This window comes from Glycine soja, chromosome 20 (assembly GCF_004193775.1).
Source record: "Glycine soja cultivar W05 chromosome 20, ASM419377v2, whole genome shotgun sequence".
Classification (NCBI taxonomy): domain Eukaryota; kingdom Viridiplantae; phylum Streptophyta; class Magnoliopsida; order Fabales; family Fabaceae; genus Glycine; species Glycine soja.
Genome location: NC_041021.1, coordinates 27,400,992 through 27,422,326, shown reverse-complemented (window position 1 = coordinate 27,422,326; position 21,335 = coordinate 27,400,992). Strand labels below are relative to the sequence as shown.

Below are 21,335 nucleotides of genomic sequence, written 5' to 3'. Positions count from 1 at the left end.
TATGTTTTGGTAAAAAAAAAAAAAAATCTTGTATCTCTGTGAAAAAATCCCGAAAAGCCACGCAGACTATAAATGACAAATGCATAACAGAAGAATAGTCACGTAGAGTCAACATCAACATAGCGTATGAGATAATGATTTTTTTTAATTTTCTTTTTAATTTTTTTCTATCGGTGCAGCTACCGACTTTGACTCAAAGCTCAGACCATAACATCGACATTCCTTTTAACAACGTTTCTTCTTCGGTTCCGTCGCCGTTAGTTAAAATAGCGTAAAACCTTCAACCACCGTTCTCTTTTCTCTTTTCACTAAATTTTCAGATCTACGATTCTCTCTCTCTCTTCGATGGCTTCCACGGTTGTTGCGGCCGCCGTGAGGAGTGACGTGCCGCCTCGGCAGCCGGTGGATCCTTCGGCGTCGTCCTCCCCCGACGTCGCTGATCGGAGCGATTCCTTCAATTCCTCTCCCAACCACTTCTCCGACACTGAAATTCAGGTACTTCGTTTCGTGTGTGTTCGCTGCATTTGCGATTCTTCGAAATTGATTGATTCTGTGAAGTGTCATTTATTTATATCTCAATTGGAACTTGTTGAAGAAATGTTTAGCTTGAGTGTGAAATGTTGTTCGAAATAGTTCATTTTGTTGTTGCGGCTTCTGTGAAACCTGTGAATTGTGGCTCTTAATGTTGTATGAGGGCTTTGCTCTCTGGAATCTTCTAATTTCACACATTTAACTGAAATTTATATATTTCACTTAATTGAAAGTTAGTTGAAGTGTTGTTTAGCTTGATTGTGGAATTGTTCAATTTTTTTTTTTTGCAGCTTCAGTGAAACCTGTGAATTGTGGTTTTTGGCGTTATAGGATGGCTCTGGTCCTTGGAATCTTTTAATTTTTGATACATTTAACTGAAATTCATATTTCACTTAAAGTTAGTTGAAGTGTTGTTTAGCTTGAGTGTGGAATTGTTCGAAATAGTTCAATTTTTTTTTTTTGCGGCTTCAGTGAAACTTGTGAGTTGTGTCTTTTGATGTAATAGGATGACTTTGCCCTCTGGAATGTTTCAATTTTTTACACATTTAATTGAAAATTATTTTGAAATTCGACGTGTTATTGATCACGCTATATTTTTGCTTCTGTGATTGTTTCTATTTTCTTAGTTACAAACTCCAGACATATTGAAGAGTGAAGAGTATCGCCAATTGTTCCGTCTTCCACTGGAGGAAGTGAGTGATGTTCCACCTTTAAGATAAATATTTTAATGTCTAACATTGTCGGTTGTTAGTTGGATTAGTCAGTATCATCTTATAATGGAATAGTTGGCAATCTTGTATGTCTATTCACATTGGCATGTTTCCCTAATCACATGCATCTGAGGTCTTGTATTCCTTTCTTCTTCATGATCGTGTTTCTCCATGTTTGTGTTTTCTGGAAGTGTAGAATGCCCTTTGGTGTGACCCTCAATAAGGTTAAAGTAGAGTTTAACTCATGAAGCTCCTCAGCCCCTGCCCCACAAATGCATTTTGGGTAGATCAGATTTGGTTTTAATTAACATATTTACCAAAAATTCAATGGATCATATGTTATTTAGGCAATCTCACACCTTCAAACAATTTTTCCTTACACATTTTAAGCATATCTAATTTTTGTCACAATTTTAGATGAACCACATTGATAATGTTAAAGTTGTCAGGAATATGCACATTTTTTAGATTTGGGAACTCTTACATGAGAACTGAGTTACTGTGATTTGATTTCTTTGTTTTATTGTTAATGAAGACAATTCTTATTTGTTCTCCTTTTCTTTAGGTCCTCATTGAAGATTTTAATTGTGCCCTCCAGGAAAACCTACTTATTCAGGTAATATTCTGCCCACAATTTATCGGTAAATGTTAATACTATTAGCTCACAAATACTGTGCATTATCTTTTGAATTTGAAGAATATTACTGAGTACTCTATTTTTTCTTAAGTTAAAATGCATAAACTGTTTGAACATATAGCATTTTCATTTGTTTTCCTAATGATTTATTAATTGCTTGTTGTAGGGTCATATGTACCTCTTTGTCAACTTCATTTGTTTCTACTCAAACATATTTGGATATGAGACAAAGGTAAAGTGTCTATGCATTTAAACATTCTTTTAAACTCTTGATGGGAGGAATTAAATTTATATTTACATATAATATCTAGGTTATTCAATGTACATGCTTAATCTACTATGTTGATCATCTGCTAGTAATTTTGGTTTTAATTTTCTTTTTTTTTGCCATGTGTTGGAATTGCCAACGATTATGTTTCAGAAAATAATCCCATTCCCTGAAGTCACAAGTGTAAGGAGGGCAAAGACGGCTGGGCTCTTTCCCAATGCCATTGAGATTCTAGCCGGAAACAAGAAGGTGTGTTGGACATGGAGTTACATTTAAGCTAGTTGTATTTCAATGAATTTATGCCCTGAACATTACTTTTGTATTTTTATTGTGCTGTAATGTCTTAATCCACTTATTTATTTTGCAGTACTTCTTTGCATCCTTCCTATCCCGTGATGAAGCTTTCAGGATTATTAATGAGGGATGGTCGCGACATGGCAATGGAGCCATAGCAATTATGGAACAGAAGGTATTTACCATAGAACCCTCTCTTGATACTAATTGTTTATTAGTTTTTGTTCTCTTGGTAGTATGTAAGGTTATAAATTTTTACATTGGTAATGTGGTGGATTTTAGGAATGGATGACACCCCTCTACTTATAGTAATCTGTTAAATGGATATTGGATCAAATAGCAGGTACTAGTTTGAGAATTAGTGAGGAAGCCAAGGAAGAAGCCCAATCATTAGGCAACAGCAGGATCTTGTATAAGAAGTTTTTTTTATAGGATTTTATATGTTCAATACTAATTCTTCTGTTCTTTTTCATTTTAAGTATCTTTCCGAGGTTTTCTACATTTTTTTTTTTTGAATGACCAAAGATAATATTATGTATATGATAAGAATAGTACCAGAAGTACTACAAGGAAACAAAGGAGATAATATCTCCTAAAACACAAGAACATAACCAGCAAATAACAAACCAACAAAGAACAACAATGCCCAACCCTACAGATCACACACTAGGTAAAAGACAAAGACATAGCTGAGGACCATTGGTGGAAAGGAACATTAAAATCCTTTTCCCACCCCCTCAGCCATGACCAAGTGAGAAAGATTGCATTATCCACCAATTTGGAGATGACAAAAGGCTGATTCTTAAAAATCATGTCATTTCTGAGGTTCCATATAGATCTTGTAGCTACTATCCACCAGATCTTCCTCCTTCTGTTGGAATTCCTCGAGCCAGCCAAGGAGCAGTGCTGAAGAAGTTGTCCATAGGCTTACTGTGCAAAACTCTATCTTCCTTGACCCAGGAATTAAATTCCCACCACAAAGGCATAATTTTATGACAAGTGAAAAAGAGGTGAGAGGCAGATTCGACTCGGCTTTGGCAGAAGGGACAGAGGTCATTTTGAAGGACAATCTGCCTCCTGATTAGGTTTTCCTTAGAAGGAAGCCTATCCCAGAGTAATCTCCAAGCAAAAGATAGAGCTGTAGGGGGGATTTTGATTTCCCACAGCTGTCTGAAGCCACTATTTTGCTGATGAGATAGCTGATCAGCTTTGATGCAATTATAAGCAGAGTTTGTAGAGAAGATCCCCTTTGGTTCAGCTCCCCACACCCAAGAATCCTTCAAGGCTGCATTAGTGCTTATTGCTGCAGTCTGGTCAATAAAAGCTGAAGCTCCCCCCAACTCATTGTCAAAAAGATTTCTTCTCCAGGAGAATTTCCACTCCCAACCAGATTCACCAAAGATCCCCATGCTTGCCACTGTCTGTAATTTTTGAGATGATATTTGATATAATTCTAGATATTTGTCTTTAAGAGTAGTTCCATCTCCCACCCAAGAGTCTTCCCAAAATAGAATTTGATCACCACTGCCCAGTTTCCAAAGAAACTGCTTATTGACAGCAACCATACTGCTGTGATGAATAATAGATCTTAAGTCAGACCACCAAAAGGAGAAAGTCTGCTTAGGAGGACCCTCTTCCAAGCCTCTCCAACCCTTGTACTTTGAAGTGAGGATTCTGCTCCATAGATGATCTGATTGCTGGAACATCAACCATTTCCACTTGATAAGAAGAGCTCTATTAAAAGCCTTGATATCTTTGATTCTCAACCCTCCCTTTTCTCTAGGAGCACACACTTGATTCCATGCAACCCAAGCTATCTTTTTTCCTTCTACATTTCCACCCCAAAGAAATTGTCTTTGAATGGCAGTGAGCCTCTTAATGACTGCTGAAGGGGCCCTGAAAAAAGACATATAAAACAAGGGCAAAGCTGTCAAGATAGCATTAATTAAAGTAATTCTGCCAGCCATAGAAATACTTCTCTGGTTCCATTTGTTCAATTTGGCCTCAAATTTTCTGAATAAAGGCTCCCACACCACCTTCCTTCTAGGGTTAATACCTATAGGCATCCCTAGGTAGATGAATGGAAACTGCAGGGGGCCACAATTCAGGTAGTCAGCAGCAAGACTACACCACTCCTTAGATTGGCCAATTGCACCAAATTGGCTCTTAGCAAAATTAATTCTAAGGCCAAATACCATCTCAAAGCTTCTGAGAATAACCTTAATAGCTGTAACATTATCCATAGATGGTTCCCCAAAGAAGATAGTGTCATCAGCAAATTGAAGGATGTTGATTGGGACCCTTTTCTTGCCTACCATAAAGCTGTGGTAGCAATTTTTGGACACAGCTTCCCTCATCATACCTGTCAAGCCTTCAGCAACCAGATCAAACAAAAAGGGGGCCAATGGGTCTCCTTGTCTCAAGCCTCTTTGAGGCTTAAATTCTTCAGTTGGGCTTCCATTCACTAGGATAGATATGGATGCTGATGAAAGGCAACCCTTGATCCAGCCAATCCACCTTTCATGAAACCCCATTCTTCTCATCATATAGTAGAGGAAGTGCCAAGACACAGAGTTATACGCTTTTTCAAAATCCACTTTGAATACTAGACAAGGCTTCTTAGATCTCCTAGCCTCCTCTACAACCTCATTAGCAATCAAAACTCCATGAAGCAGCTGTCAGCCCTTAACAAAGGCTAATCAAAACTCCATGAAGCAGCTGTCAGCCCTTAACAAAGGCTAATTGCCTTTCATCTAATAAGTGGTTCATGACCTTGCTGAGCCTATTTGATAGAACTTTAGCAATGATTTTGTAAACGCAGCCAATAAGGGATATAGGTCTGAAATCACTAATAAGTTGGGGGTCCTTGATCTTGGGGATAAGGGCAACAAATGATGAGTTGAGACCCTCAGGAAAGACTGCATTCACATAAAATTCTGAGAAAAAACCTTAGGAATTCTGGTTTCAGCTCGTTCCAGAAGTGCTTTATGAACCTGAAGTTAAGTCCATCTGGCCCTGGGCTTTTATCACTCCCACAAGCCCACATAGCACTAGAGATCTCCTCCTCTTTGAAAGGTTCCACCATCATGTCTCTCTGGTTAAGAGATAAGACATTAAAGGAGACCCCATCTAGATTGGGTCTGTGCAAGTAAGGTTCCGCAAATCTGCCTTGGAAGTGCTGGAGAATTGCAGCCTTAACCACAGCAGGGTTATCTACCCAACTACCCTCAATGTGCAACCCCCTCAAGGCATTCCTCCTTCTACTGAAATTTATAATTTTGTGAAAGTAAGAGGTGTTGCCATCACCCTCTTTGATCCACTTGCTTCTAGATTTCTGTCTCACTATTGATTCATGAAGAAAAGACTGCTCCCATAGGTCAGACTGAGTTTTCTTGAGCTCTTGGACTTGCTGATCAGAGGGATGAGCTGTGAGAGAATTCTCCAGATCATTCAACTTTTTCTGGGTTTGCTTCACCTTGTTACCCAAGTCTCCACAATTATCTCTGCTCCAGGTTTTTAGCCTATGCTTGAGGTTTTGAAGTTTGCATTTTAATGCATAACTCCCCCATCCCATAGGCTGATTTGCAGACCAGCAGTCCCTCACCACCTTAGTGTAATCCTTATTAGACAGCAAAGCATCAAAGACCCTGAAAGGCTTAGGGCCCCAATCAGTGTGTTTAGAATTCATGAGGATGGGGTGATGATCTGAATAGTTCCTTTCAAGGTTGAATTGGGAGCTATCAGGCCACTTAGATAACCAATCATCAGAGACTAGCACTCTATCTAGCTTGCTCTTGCAAGAACCATTAGGCCTAACTCAAGTAAAAGGCTTCCCCACACAGGGAATGTCATCTACCTCCATTTCAGGAGGTTTTCTACATTATATGGATCAGTGTTTAGCTATGGTCTTTTTGTCACCATAAACTTATGTATCCCAGTTCCCAGTCATTCTATGCAACCTTGCCCTTGCATATGCAAAGAGGCTGTTTCCAGATTCGAAACTATGACCAACTGGTCACCAAGGTGCAACTTTGTCTCTATGTATAGTACAAAATTGCACTGCATCCAATAATTGCCAAACTAAAGTAGTAACTCAGTCTCTGATAATTAGATTTTGCAATGATTTTCATTGTTTTTTTCCTCTTGTGAACCTGAGACTGTCTTTCACAGATGCATTCCATACCTGTCATGTGTTGAAAATTATTGTTCCTCTAATTATTTTCAGTATTCAATTTCTTTGGAAAATTGGATCATTGATGCATAATATGATCTTAAAATGCAAATTAATTGGTCAAAATTGCATTAGTTGTACTGTTGCCCTCATTTATTTATTTTACTTCAGGAATCAATGTCAGAGTCCAGCTGCCAAGAGAATGGATTTGTAGCTGTTGAAAATGTCAAAAGTTCTTATATAACTAACAACGGATCACTTTCTACTGATCTGTATGTCCATGTTTATAATGGGTTTTGCTTTAGAATAGATTATTTTCTGTGCTACTCGTTTAGGCTTATGTGTGTGAACCAGGAGCAAAGATACGGCGCTTCCATCCATTGTAGATGATCCATTATTGACGGAAGATTCAGCGAAGCAATGCAGTGTAAAACAGGTTGCTGAACCTGAATTGAATATTGATGCCCCAAATGCTGCAAGTGTGAGTTGGAAGTGGAACGAGGAGGATATTGATGCCCCATCAAGTGAGTTTGGGAATATGTGTGTGTGTGTGTGTGACTCATGTTCATTAGTCAAATGTTTGTAGTCATTAGAAATTGTTCTGAGGGTAAACATCTCAACAATTTTGTTTTAAATTGTTCAAGGGATGTTTGATACAGTGGATTGGGAAAGGTGTTTGAATTTTAGATAAAAAAACACTTCATGTGTAAATACCCGTTTTGTTTTAAATTTGTTCACCGTATATGTGTAAATAATCTGATGGGTTTGAACTTATTTTCTAAAATGCAGTCCTTGAAGCATATACATGTGTTGCAGATTCAGTGTTTCCGGTATAATCTTACTTGAAAATCACTAGATCTGTTTTTACTTTTTAAGTTTTCCTTTGCTAATTTGGTCAATCTTAATTTTAAAAATTTATAGATTTTCTTGAAAGTTTAGAATTTGCACATTGCAGATAAAGGTTGAAGACTTCTTTAGGTACTTATTCTCAGATGATGCTCTAAATTTTCTTGAGTCTTTTCGCCAAAAATGTGGTGATAAAGGTAGCCAGCATGAAACTTTTAAACTTATGCATTTCAATTGTCATTTTTCATATTCTAGTATTGTTGACTATCCTCCTCCTTGTCATTTAATATGATTTTAGGGAAGGAATAACAATAAGCCAATAAATGATGTCTTTCTTCATACATTTTTTTTCTCTCCCTTTTTTTCAGACTTTAGGTGTTCTTCGTGGCATCCTCAAGAGAAATTTGGGTATGCTCGTGAACTGTCATTTCAACATCCAATAAAAATTTATCTTGGTATGCCTCTGCTGCTTTTATTTTGATGTGCACTGTATAAATTCTTGTTCTGACTTTGATTTTGTTAGCCCATTAATTGTATAGGTTATTTACTATTCAGTAGTCTTGTAAACTAATTTACATTGACATATAACTGACATAATCATGAGTTATCAAACTCTTTAGTTTTATAGGAATAAGTTTAAGCATGAGATCTAAATTTTGCAACAAGTTATTAACATGAAGTTGACTAGATATATGTGTGAATAAAGCTATTAAGAAGGAATAAATGCCTAGAAACACACATTTTTATAAGATGGTGCAAAGTGGGCCTAATTGAAGTGAATGGGACACACAGATCAGTGTTCTATTAGTAATTGAAGAGCATCAAAGCTAAATGTATAAGACTAGATAGTCTATTAAAAATATAGAGCCATACTCTTACATCATATTTTGGGCATTAAAAACTTCTCTCTCTGATGTGTTCCAATGAATTTTCAAAACTTTAGGGGAGCTGTCTATTTGCCAGTGGACATGATTGTGTTTCTTTTTCAGGAGCGAAATTTGGTGGCTGCCATGAGGTCCAGAAATTTCGTGTTTATAGGAACAGGTATTTTACCATGACCTTTTTTTTTCTCAATTTATTTGTTTTAAATCAGTTCATCTTCTACTCTCAATAATTTTTTAAGGTAAAGGTTTCAGGAAGCTTCTAATAAAAAGGAAGCTAGATGGAGGATAATTATGGGGATGAATATCCCTAGTAGCTTAGGGTGTTGTGGGGTGGGTTGGATAACGTAATGATGTGTAGCAATAACATATTTTCCTGTTTTATTGGTTTATGGCTTTAAGTGGGAGAAACTGAGGAAATAAGACAATGATAAAGGAGTGGTGAGATGTTGGAAGAAAAGTCTCTTGTGCTGTTTTGTGTAGCCTGAGATAACGCTGTTGTGGTGCCAGAGCTTATGCAGTTGATGGAAATGGAATTGTGTGGGTCCTGTGAGTGAGTTGCTTTTCTAGAACACTTGTGATTGAGAGGCTGGTGTAGTACTGGAGAGAAGGGATATATTTATTAAACTGAACAATTAATTGTTTCAAACAAGCATTAGTTTGGAATGGTGTACAACATGAAATACAAGAAGAAGCTCGTTGGTGGCTTGTTTAGGTTTGTTTTAATTTTTCTCTTCTCGGATGAGAAAAACTTGGTAGGACTAGGAGGTTGATGCTGTTATTATGTTATTTTGAATAATAAAAATGGTTGCTTTTGCTTCCATGTGCATTTTATTATTACCTCTATCTGTTTTCTTGTGTTCTTTATGTTAATTATTAATTATTTATTCTAAAAATAAGTTACTGCTTTGGCTACATGAAATATAGTGTTTTTAAAGTGCTGTGTGTTATCTTGACATGTATTTGTTACTTCGTCCAGTCATTTGGTTATAGAGACGTCGCAAGAAGTCAGTGATGTACCTTACGCAGATTATTTCCGGGTTGAGGTACAAATTTTTTTGAAACATTAAATCTTTATGCACATGAACTTTTAAGTAATTTTAATTCTAGGAATGCTAGTATCACTCTCTTTCTAGCACTCTCTTTTTAACACTCTCTTTCTAACACTCTCTCTACTATTGGTTGGAATTTATTGAAAATCCCAAATTTTGTTGGGTCTCACTTTTAAATTAGGAGACTCATTAACTGAGAAGTGAGACCCACCAAAACTTGTGATTTCCAATAAATTACAGCCAATAATAGGGAGAATGTTAGAGAGAGTTGTTATTGGGTTACTTTTTGTTAAGAAGAAAAGGAAGGTATTGGGGGGAGGGGGGGCGGGGGTGGAGAATTGATTGAAGAGATCAAGGAAAAAATATACTCTTCTATGGAGGAACAAAAAGAAAAAGAGTAGGAGTGAATAATGCCATCGACACAAGAAGTCTCTCCGTCATGAACCAATTACTTCACAAGGTGAAGTTAGGTGATGATACCTGAATGATTTTATATAGCAATAGCCCACCTACTTTGTGCTGAAATTCAATTTCTTATTAGAAATTGTGAGCAGAGGCAGAAAGTCTCAAACTGTAGTCCACTTAGGCTAGGGCTCTCACACCTAGTCATTAATCAACTATCTTAAGCTATTAGGTGAAGACATATGATTATATGAATGATTTTATATTATATCTCTATCACTGTATGACTGTCCAATCCCCTTTCATCTATTCTTTTATACTATTATCAAATTTAGATTCCCACTTGGTGTTTATATTTACCATCCCTGAATGCCCAATATTTTGATTTTAATACAAGAATAGGTGATGTTGTCAATTTCCCCCAAAATACCCAATATTTTACTTTTTACTACAACCAAAAAGAGTAGGCGATATTGTCATTGAAATTTACACAAAGGTACATCACTTCCACCCACTCCTACTTTTTAGGAAATTTCTTAACAAATTAAAATCAGTTTCTAATCAAATGCTCTAAAAATAGCTTGGAAAGTCAGTTGCTATAAAAACAAAGGCTTTACACACAAACCTTCATAAAGACATAAACTAATAATCAGAAACTGGTCCTAATTCATGGGATGCACTAATGATTCATTGAACACAACAACAAAAGTCTCCTATCCACTAGGCGGGGTCTGCTACTTTGATCAAGTGATGCCATTATGCTCTGTCAAAAACCAAATATTTGGAAATCTGTTTAGATCAAAAGCCCTTTTTAATGATTCTTTTAGAATTTTCTCTAGTCTTCCTCTAATCTGTTTATTAGACTATCTTCCATATGAGCTACAAAAGAGGCAGACAAACTATTTATATTATCCTAAAAAATCTGCACTTCAATGAAAATCTGCTTAAGCCAAAAAATTTCAGGCTTAAGTGAATTCTGAAACTAACACATTCTGCCCTATTTCCGCATAAGCCAAAACTTCCAGGCTTAAGCGGATTCCTCTTCTGCAGCTTCTTCAAAAAGGCACTTTAGCTTAGGCTCAAAGTTCCTGGCTCAAGCACACTTTGCTACAATTTCCACTTCAAGCTTTCTCAATCCTTGCTCCAAGTTGCCTTTCAATCCAATTCAAATTCCTACAAAATAATCCATCAATAAGCACATGTAACCTATCAAAATGATAAACTAAAGAGAAAAACTACATATTTACAAATTTATAATTAAAAAGGCACAAACAAAGTTCTAAATAAGAGAAAAGATGAGATAATTGCCTAAACTCACATCTCTCAACTAAGTATTTTTGGCAATTATTAAGTGTGTTGCTGCGTTCATTTGAATTGCAGTTGCAGTGTTTTTTCTTCCGTCTTTCTTCAAAAACACATATTTTCCCTTGCACATCTCAAAAAATTTCAATCGTTCATTTTCCAGAATATATGGTGCAGTACACCATCATTCATGCAGAAGAAGGTGATCTGCAGCAGAGAGAATGAGGGGAAGAAGTTGGGGGAGAGAGAAGAGGAAGGAAAAGAAGGGGTAAATCAGGAACAATTAGAAAAAAAAGAGAAAAAAGAAAAGAAAAAAAGCAAAATAAATTAGCCATCAGATCAGAATATAAAATATCTAAGGGTTGAAAAAATCTTTCCCATGGTGGGAAACATGTTTGTTTTTCCCACCTTAGACATCATCTTGTTTAGAAATGTAAGGTGGGGACTTGGGTCTATATCAGTACTGCTGCTTGATTGCGGCCTTGCACAAGCTCCAACCTTTATGAGGTCTGTGTGGGGTTAGATTTATGCTGTCTTACCCATGAGCAGAGATGCTGTTTTTGCAACTAAAATCTGTAATCACCTGTTGATTGGACATTAGAATTGGGCTAGATACAATTACTTTTCTATTTGGCACTGCTCTTGGAAAATAATTTGTACATTTTACTGACAAAGATGCAAGAGTTACTCAAAGATTTGGTTTGTAGTGTGTTATTTTTAAACATAATAAGTGACTTCAGGAATTAGGTTACAAATATTTAGACTATTTTCCATTTCTGGGTGTCTAACCAAAAGAATGAGTTTGATTAGTGTTTGTAAATAGTTAACTACTATTCCACTATCTTCTCTTGCATTATATTTAACGTTCAACTTGATACTCTGAACATCAGGATTCGACAACATGCATTTTATGTTAACACTTCTTATAATGTGTTTGGGTCTAACTCAACCTCAAAAGTTAGCTCATGGGGTGTGGGTTGTCCCCCACTTATATATTCTATCTTGGCCTTATTTCTAGCAGATGTGGGACTTGAGTTTTTCCCAATACCACTCCACTAGTTAAACAGGCCGTGAATGAATTGTTTGTTTGAGTAAAACCGATATATGTAGTTAAAAGACTATCATTTAATTACCAAAGTTTGCGACACAATCAGGTTGTTATTGAGTTTTATTTTATTTATGAATCAATCTTCAGTTAGTTCTCTGTTTAGTAACATTATAAATTTATAATTTTCTTTCCCATTGAATTGTCAGTTTTTACTTGTGCATGGTTGTGAATTACCAGGGACTGTGGAGTGTAGAGAGAGACAAGGATGAATCAAAAGAATGCTGCTTTTTGCGGGTATATGTGAATGTGGCATTTTCTAAAAAAACTATTTGGAAAGGTGTGGCTTTTTAAGTATCCTTAATGAACATTTTCCTTGATTTGTATCTTAATCTTTTATTTCTAATTTAGATGATGTTGATTCATAACTTGTGTCCTTTTATATCAAGGTGAATTAATCAGTTTTATACTTTGCATTTTTTTTCCTATGTTGGTTGTGTTATGTTTAGCTGCTTATTGTCTTCAATCTATACCATGAACACTTGTATATGTTGAAGACCTTACATTTTAGAAACATGTTCCTGAAATCAATTATTATGATATTTTTAGCAAGCAAACCATAATCAAACTGAGGATGCAGCAACTGCATTACCCTGATGCAGTTGCATTAAGGTTCCAGAATCAAACCTGCTATGCCTTGGCCATTTCTGATGGTGAGGTAGTTTTCTGCCCTATCTCAGCACGAAGGCAACTGAATCAGCTGCTTTTGATAAGAGGATGATTCTGATTACCAGCAATCAAACCCAAAATCAGTCCCTAATTGATCACACTTGGCTTTAGCGGTGAATAGTTCACAAAACATCCTTCTGTTCTTAACAAAGTTCGATCTTGAGTAAATACCTCATTTTTATTCTCTGTTTTACATGTGAAATTCTAATGTCTATAAATAAAGATTTTCAATATTGATAATGTCATTCCTTATTTATTCTTATGTTTCTGATTTTGATCTTCTAATTTATTCCTAAATAGGACTATAGGAGACATTAACATAAATATTAGGAGATTGTTTGATACAAATTATCTCTCCCGCTCTGCACACACAGTTTTGAGTTGCATTCTTAAATACCTTATCTTTAATCTCTGTTTTACGTGTGAAATTCTGATTATAGAAGACATTAACGTAATTGAATCTTTGGAGATTGTTATACTGATGTCTATAATGAAAGATTTAAAATATTGATAATCCCATTCCTTATTTTTTTCTTATGTTTGTTATTTTGATTTTCTAATTTATTCCTGATAGGAGACATTAACATAACTGAATCTTTGGAGATTGTTTAATATGGATATCTCCCCCCTCCCCCACCCCACAACACACAATGTTTCAGTTGCATTGTTAAATGCCCTATCTTTAATCTCTGTTTTACAGGTGAAATTCTGATTTTTATAGCAAAAGATTTTCATTACCATTCCTTATGTTTTATGTTTGTTATTTTGATCTTCTAATTTATTCCAAATCAGAGACATTAGCATAACTGAATCTTAGGAGTTTGTTTAATACAAATTATCTCTCTCCTGACACACAGTTTGAGTTGCATTGCTGTGTGTTCTATTTTGTCATTGTCACGAACTTGAACTTTCTTTTCATGTGGGAACAATCACAGGCAAAATAATACAATCAACAATTGAAGAATGTCGAGATGCTTATGCGACATGGATAAACATGGTATTCTTGTGTTTGTGTTTGTATTATATGTATTTTGTTTTGCTGCTGGTCCAAGTTTTCTTTCAAATGTCCATTTGAAAATGTATGAAATTTCAGGCACATGAAATGTTGAAGCAGAAGAACCTTGAAAAACAAGGTTTGGCTTTCATAATTTCTATATTTTCTTAAAATTTAAAGTTCCTTTTGGGTTCCATACAACACTGGTGTTCTGTGAAATATCATACTTTTAAGGATTTATGGTTTATTTTTCATTGGTTCTGCTGTTGCTGTAGCTCAAAATGGTGAAATCAATTTAGATAGAGAAGTGAAGACTGGAGAATCTTCAGAAGGGTCACAGGAGCAAAGTAACCATACAAAGATACTAGCTACTTCCAATGCCTTTGATGCTACTACCCACAATGTCGGCTCTCATTTGCAGGGAAATTTCATCGAACCATCATCTGTTCCACTGTTTAAAGAGTTTATGACGAAGTTCAGATCATCTTTGAGAAGTCATAGCAATCTTTCTCTGCTCCTTATTACTGTTGTCGCTCTGATTTTCTTCATTCAGGTGTGTACTTTAAACCTGAACTTTAGGTAGATTTATGCCTTTTCTTACTTCGTGAACTAGTTATAAAATTCTGCAAGGAACTCAGGACTAGCAATTCTTGTGTGTATGGTACGAAAATAAAATTGTTCATAAAAAGTTGTTGCAGTTACTGGCATCAAATTGCTTTAAGTTAGCATTCAGTCACTTCAGTTCTGAATGACTGCTCAAACACTAATGTACATATTTTGGTTCCCTTCTTTAAAACCTGTGTTCCTCACATGATAAAAGCAAATTCAAGAATCTAAAATTTGTATTTCAGTTGTCAAGTAACAATGATATAATAATAAGAGAATCATCCCCGTCCTCTATTCACATGTTTTCTCTTGTTTAGCTTCAAACATCTTTGTTTGGCTTGGTTACCAGTTCTGAATTATTTTATAATTTCAAATTTGTAATGTTTTGGATTTAAGGTCTCTGTAATGATTTATCTTCCACTATAATTGCAAGTCAACTAGTTTACACTTTAAGTAACTGCGAAATGCTAATCCTTTCTTTATTCTGTTGCAGCAGTGTAGCATACTTGTGCTGTTGGCTAGACCTCAACACATACATATGAACACTCCTGTAGACATCACGAATAGGATGAACAATGAGGTCACTAGAAGTCCTTCAGACATAGCGTGGTTGGAGAAAAGAATTCATCACCTCAAAGATGAAATGTACATGGTTGAGAGTAGGCTTGAAAGGATGCGGTATGAACATTTACTTTTAAAAAACCAACTAAAGGACCTAGAACACAAGTAGCTACCAAATTTCATTGTTGAATCATATCCTTCTTATAGCATTTTTTTGTATATTCATGTGATATATAGATATGACATTTAATTTTGTTGTAAATGAGAGGACTTTATGTTATACCCAAAATTAAAGAAATGAGGAACTTGTGATTTAGTTTGTTTGCCAGCATCCTAAAATAGGATGAAATGCAATGGACCACTATTATAATTTTAAGGATTAATTAAACTTTGTTTCTATGTGAGTTTTTTTTCGTTGGTCAGAAACTACAAATGTCTCCTAATTCACTAGGTTAGAAATTAATTCTGTTCGCGGTGCATGTTTGTCGTTAGTTCAAGAAAACTTTACATACAGTGGGAATCGAACGCAAGTTCTTCTATTAAATAAATCATTTTCATTTATGGCAACGGGATCTTATATACTATATTAATCTTTTGGGTTTGTTTTTATTTCTGTTTGAATGCATATTCGGGAGTGTTGCTAGGTGCACCCAGCATTTTTGTTGGTGCACCCAGCACTTGTAGTGAAAAGGCCGTAATACCCCTGACTTATTTTTTAAAAAAATAATGTGAGACTCTCTCTCTCTCGCCCCGCCTGCGTTTTCGCTTCTTTCTTTCTGCGGTTTTCTTCTCTTCTTCCTCACAGCATTTTCGTTTCTTCCTGCATTTTCGTATTGTTGTTGCTCACGTCATCGGTGTTTCCATTTGTTGTTGCCGTTAAGAGGAGGTTGCGGGAAGAGGTTCTTCTTCTTCTTCGTTGAGGAGCTTGCCACCATTGTTGTTGTGAATAGGAGGTTGCCGTGGTGCATTGAGGAGGCTTCCGCAAAGAGCAACGCCACCGCCACCGTCGAGGGAGCTTCGTCACCGTCCATCGTCGAGGTAAGTGTCGTAACCATGTCATTTCCACCATTGTTGCCAGAGTTAGGATGATCCGATAGGGTAGATTGTTGATCTGTAAGTGGAGATGTGTGTTACGAATCAAGTTGATTCGTAAGCATCTTCTGGATCAAGTTGATTCGTAAGCATCTTCCGGATCAAGTTGATCCAGAAGATGCTTACGAATCAACTTGATCCGTAAGTTGTTGAAGATGCTTCCGGATCAAGTTGATCTGGAAACATCTTCAACAATTTACGGATCAACTTGATCCGTAAACTTTCTTCGAGCAGTTTACGGATGAAGGTGATTCATAATCTTCAATCTTAATTTTAAAAATTGCCAAATATTTGATAAATAGTGATTTTTTTTTAAATTAGGAATTTTGGTTATTAGGATCACCTTTGAATCTATGCTAAATATTTGATAAATAGTGTCATTTTGGAGAATATCAATTGTTTTAATTTGATTTAATGCAAGTATGTAATTGTCTTTTATGTAATTGCCACTTAGCATCATAAGTTGGGGACTACCTAATGCATCTGCTGCCAGAATGGCATCACCTCTCGAACTTGAATTCTTGGCTTTGTTTATGTATGCTTCATGAGGAAAATAAACAAATATAGCGTTGCAGTGTTCATACTTCATTTAAATTTAAAATGAAAAGGCTGCCAAAAACCCTTAGGTGAGGGTGTGAGGTTAAAGAAAATGACTAAGAAGGTTGCACTCCTTTCAGAAGGGTATTACTACTATTGTGTTAGGTTTGGAAATTCATTTTTGTGCAGTCCAATCTTTTTGACTTTGACACTACACAATTTGATCTTTACCCAACTAATAATATGGCTAGTTTAAGAATTACGACCAGTTTGACCCAAGATCTGGATTCTGTACAATGGTATAAATATTGACATGTATGTGTGTGCACATGTTCTCTATGTTTGTTATACATTTGGAGGGTGGTTACAAATTCATGTAACCACCCTCCACAATTTCATTCTATCAACTGATTTTTTTCTTGTTATACAATTTTGTAATCATACTATAATTTATGATTTCATTTGAGTGGCTATCTTTATTTGAGTTTACTGAAATATGCCTATTTAAAATTATGGTGAGGGGAACATGGTTGGTGAATGGAGGAAAAAGAACTGAATGTGATATCGAAAAACTAATTCAAAAGAAAAGGCAACTCCTTGAAACTTATTATCTATACACTTGATGGGACTTTTGTAATACTGATGGAAACCTGGAATTGAAACAGCAACAAAAACTAATATGCAGTAATTTTTTATGAATTTGGGAGAATAATATTGGATTGCTTAAAGGAAAACTCAGGAAAATACAATACCCTCTACCCAGAGCTAGGCTACTTCAGATTGCTCAAAAATCAATCCGCCATACCTCTAACACTGCAACCCCAAGAACTGTTCCTCTCAAAGGAAATCCTAGGAACTGAGCCACTACCAATTGTACGAGGAATGGCATATATTATGCTTGGTGAATATGGTGCATACCTCTAATACATCCAGTATTATAAATGCACCTTCAAAATTTAACTTCAACTAATATTAACATTGGGTTTGATAGATTTTTAATTGTCTAAAATTTTTAAAAAATACACATTTATACTAAACTTTTCAAATACATAAATGTAATCCTGACAACTTTGCAAATAAATAATTGACTGAATGACAGTCCTACAGTCAATGAAATCCTGACAACTTGTGTGACTTTGAGTCGATGAAATTTGCATTAGACCAATGAAATTTGAGTGAATGAAATCAGTGATGGAATTTGCGGTACTGATTTGCAGATCATGGTTAGGACCAGAGGATTAGGTTGTGTCTTAGGTCACATTACTAACAGAGGTGTAGGCAGAGGAGATCGTGATGATTCCGATGATGCTCCGCAGCGTCCACAGTCTACCGCATCCGCACGCAGACAGAGAGTAGCTATCACAGCTGAGCACGATGAGCCAGTGGTCCCTGTGACAGAGGCTGTTGGAGCTTCAGTTGAGCCTATCGTATATGCAGATGAGCCGATGGCAAGAGGTGATGTACATGACACTGGGGCAGACACTCCTGCAGACACAGGCACACAGGCTGTTGAGGATGAGGCTGAGGGATTTTTGGGTGGTCCGAGCGACCCATCCGTGCTGACCGAGTATGCGGATCACGTTGCAGGCAGTGTATGGACGGGAGAGGTATTTATAATATTGAATTTTAGTTAGTTGTTAATTATACTTTATGATTGAAATTTGTTTTACTTTAAAAGATGATGTTAATGAATTGTGCGTTCCTTTATACTTCAATTCAGGAGCGTCCTGAGTTGAAGCTATCCTCTCACGGGAGGAAGGTCCATAGTTTAGGCAGGCCTATCCCTGCCATTAAGGGGCTAGTTGTTGGAACAGGACTAAGTCTTCTGATCGCGTGTTCGATAGACACTGGCGATCGGAGACTTTTGTCTTCGTTTGTCGAGCGGTAGCACCAGGAGACGTCTAGTTTCCATCTCCCTATGGGAGAGGTGACGATCACGTTGGATGACGTCTCATCTCTTCTACATCTGCCCGTGGTTGGCGACTTGCATGCCTTTCAGCCCTTGCACGTGGATGATGCAATATAGATGCTGGTGGACTTATTGATGGTCTTTGCAGAGGTTGTCGGGGCTGAGACATGACAGTGTCGTGGACCGTACGTACGCCTGCAATGGGTACGTGATATCTATGAGCGTCGATGCCAAGCAGGTCATTGGACAGCTGTGGCTCACACGTATCTTCTTCATCTTCTGGGTTGCACTCTGTTTGCTAACAAGAGTGCAATCAATGTTCATGTTGTGTATTTGGAGGCCCTTCGTGACCTCAATCAGACCGAGAGGTACGCCTGGGGAGTAGCTGCGCTTGTGCATATGTACGACCACCTGAACGATGCTTCTATCAGCAACAACCGACAGCTTGACGGTTACATCGCACTACTGCAGGTAACAAACATGTTTTTCATTCGTTGAGGTTCAACAATGTTTAACTTTAAATTTTTTTAGACTTTCATTATTAATGTTTATGATTTTCATGTTACCTTTGTAGTGCTGGATATACGAGCACTTTCCCTCAGTCGCAGAGTCCATTGCTGATTCGGACTACGACGAGGATTCACCGCGTTCCTGTAGGTGGATTGCTACGAAGAAGACCGTGAAGAACATACGTACACCGACGTACAGGGAGCGCCTGGATCGACTCCGGATTTCGGATGTCTGTTGGATCCCATATGGGGAGCACCGACCAGTCCGGGACTTCCATATGATTTCATGCTATTCTGGTCTCCTGCGCTGGGTGCCCGTTGTTATGTATTACGATCAGAGAGGGTCATGCGGCAGTTTGGATACACTCAGATCATTCCTACTCCGCCTGTGGATTCATGGGTGTCGTATGATGATATACACGACAGGTGGATGCACTATTCGGATCATATGGTTCTTTCGCATTTCGCATCCTTTCATGACACCAGGCCAGGCCTCAAATCCTCTGCCAGATGGTCATGCTCCGCAGCCCCAAGTCATCCCTCAGGTCCCAGAGACAGATATCCCTCACGTGCCGGAGCCAGGAGCACCATCGACATCTGCGAGGCCCACTGTGGACGAGCCTAGACATGCAGTGGTAAGTAATACTAACCATTTACGTCATTTACGTCAATATTTTCATAATAATTTGTCTAATGTGTTTGTTTTGTATTTAACAGGAAGTTTGCTATGGGATTGCTGAGAGGTTGGAGCGCCATTTGAGCCTAGGGGTGGTCACCCCAAGCTCATCGACACATGAGGTGATCGAAGAATGCCTCAAGATGGCTAGGAGTGTCACACAGGATCAGCTAGTATATGTTAGGTCTCGACGCAGGCGGTGCATGGATCAGACATAGTTTATTTACATATTTTATATTGATATTCAATGTATATATAGTTATTGTACTTGAACTCATTTCATTAGTAATGTTAGTTTTATTTATTTCCATTAGTAATGTTAGTTTTATTTATAATCATGATCATTGTGTATTCCCTTTGCCTAATCTAGCTTAATGGATGATATTAGGATTGTGATCAACTCGCTGCCTATAAAATAATTTTTTGAAAAGTGTGTTTTTAAAAATGTTTTAAAATTTAATTATCGCTATACTAGGTATAATTATAGGATTGTGATCAACTCACTGCCTATTAAATATGTTTTTTTTAATATGCAAGGGCTCGACAAAAGAAATTAATAAAAAATCAAACTAATGATAGGCTCATCATCTGAAACAGTCAAAATTAAGCTCAACGTATAGTTTATTTACTCCAAGTAGCATATAATCCATATACTTATAGGTTTATTTTTTCTAGAATATTTTCACCCCCTTAAACAAGAGAAAAATTATGATGAACATACATTATAAAAAAAAAAGAATCAATACTTAAAATATGTTTAGATCTTTTTTCTTCTTGGTGTACAATAGTCTTATAGAAATTAGAATCTACAACCTTATACATACTACTTAAAACCACATTTTTTTGCCAACCCTAGATGGATATCTGATCATGATCATGTCTATCTTTACACCAATACATTTCATTGAAAATAACTCATTTTCTAGTGAATTTATACTTCAAATATAATGATTTTCATTGAAAATAACTTATTTTAAAATATATATTATAAAATATATCTTAATTTAAGATTTATACTTCTTTCATTCTAAAACTTAACTGTATTTATCATGCTATCATGTTGTCATTTCCTATCCTTATTCACACACTCACTTCAACACTAACACTATGGCCACACGATGGAGAGTGACTAAAGCCACCGCCACTGTTTTTGGACCCGACATTCCACACCTCTCCCTCATTGCCAGGTAATAACGACAACATCATTATAATTAAGCGTAACATTTATATTTTATTTTAAGAGACTAAAAAATAAAACCTTCTAATTTGAGAGACTAAAAAAATAAAACCTTCTCATTTGAAGCATTATACAACATATTAAATTAATAATTGACTCATATAATTTATTTATTTTCTTCATTTCCATATTTTGCATCAAAGTGAAATGTACTTTGTTAAATATTTTTAATTAGTTCAACATTAAATTATTTTTAATTGATGACAAAATATATTTTAATTAAATTTTAATTTTATAGTAGTTTCTTTAAAAAAATGAACTACTCGAGTTTAAATAATTAATTGTTATTTTTCGTTTGTTGTAGTTGTTTTTTTATATTTAAAATAAAATTCCAAGACTGACAAAA

General features: G+C 36.3%; 2 protein-coding genes across 3 annotated transcripts; both read left to right on the top strand.

Moving 5' to 3' along the window:
• Positions 1-174: 174 nt before the first annotated feature.
• LOC114401194 (protein VASCULAR ASSOCIATED DEATH 1, chloroplastic-like) lies at positions 175-15,360 on the top strand. Of its 2 annotated transcripts, none has more exons than XM_028363655.1 (18): positions 175-495; positions 1,158-1,223; positions 1,807-1,857; positions 2,045-2,110; positions 2,300-2,395; positions 2,514-2,615; positions 6,783-6,883; positions 6,966-7,135; positions 7,401-7,441; positions 7,567-7,654; positions 7,826-7,912; positions 8,447-8,501; positions 9,318-9,384; positions 12,380-12,479; positions 13,804-13,865; positions 13,962-14,001; positions 14,138-14,415; positions 14,965-15,360. In XM_028363655.1, exons 1-18 carry the CDS (start codon positions 346-348, stop codon positions 15,196-15,198), a joined length of 1,854 nt encoding a protein of 617 aa, XP_028219456.1. In that variant the 5' UTR covers positions 175-345; the 3' UTR covers positions 15,199-15,360. The 2 variants fall into 2 exon arrangements, with proteins under 2 accessions (XP_028219456.1, XP_028219455.1); XM_028363654.1 differs by having other exon boundaries at positions 176-495; positions 14,962-15,360.
• A 193-nt stretch (positions 15,361-15,553) lies between these two features.
• LOC114401195 lies at positions 15,554-20,090 on the top strand. Its single transcript, XM_028363656.1, has 7 exons — positions 15,554-16,067; positions 17,876-18,265; positions 18,379-18,542; positions 18,718-18,805; positions 18,907-19,038; positions 19,142-19,711; positions 19,794-20,090. The coding sequence occupies exons 2-7, from the start codon at positions 17,879-17,881 to the stop codon at positions 19,968-19,970; spliced, it is 1,518 nt and encodes a 505-aa protein (XP_028219457.1). The 5' UTR covers positions 15,554-16,067; positions 17,876-17,878; the 3' UTR covers positions 19,971-20,090.
• Positions 20,091-21,335: the final 1,245 nt, after the last annotated feature.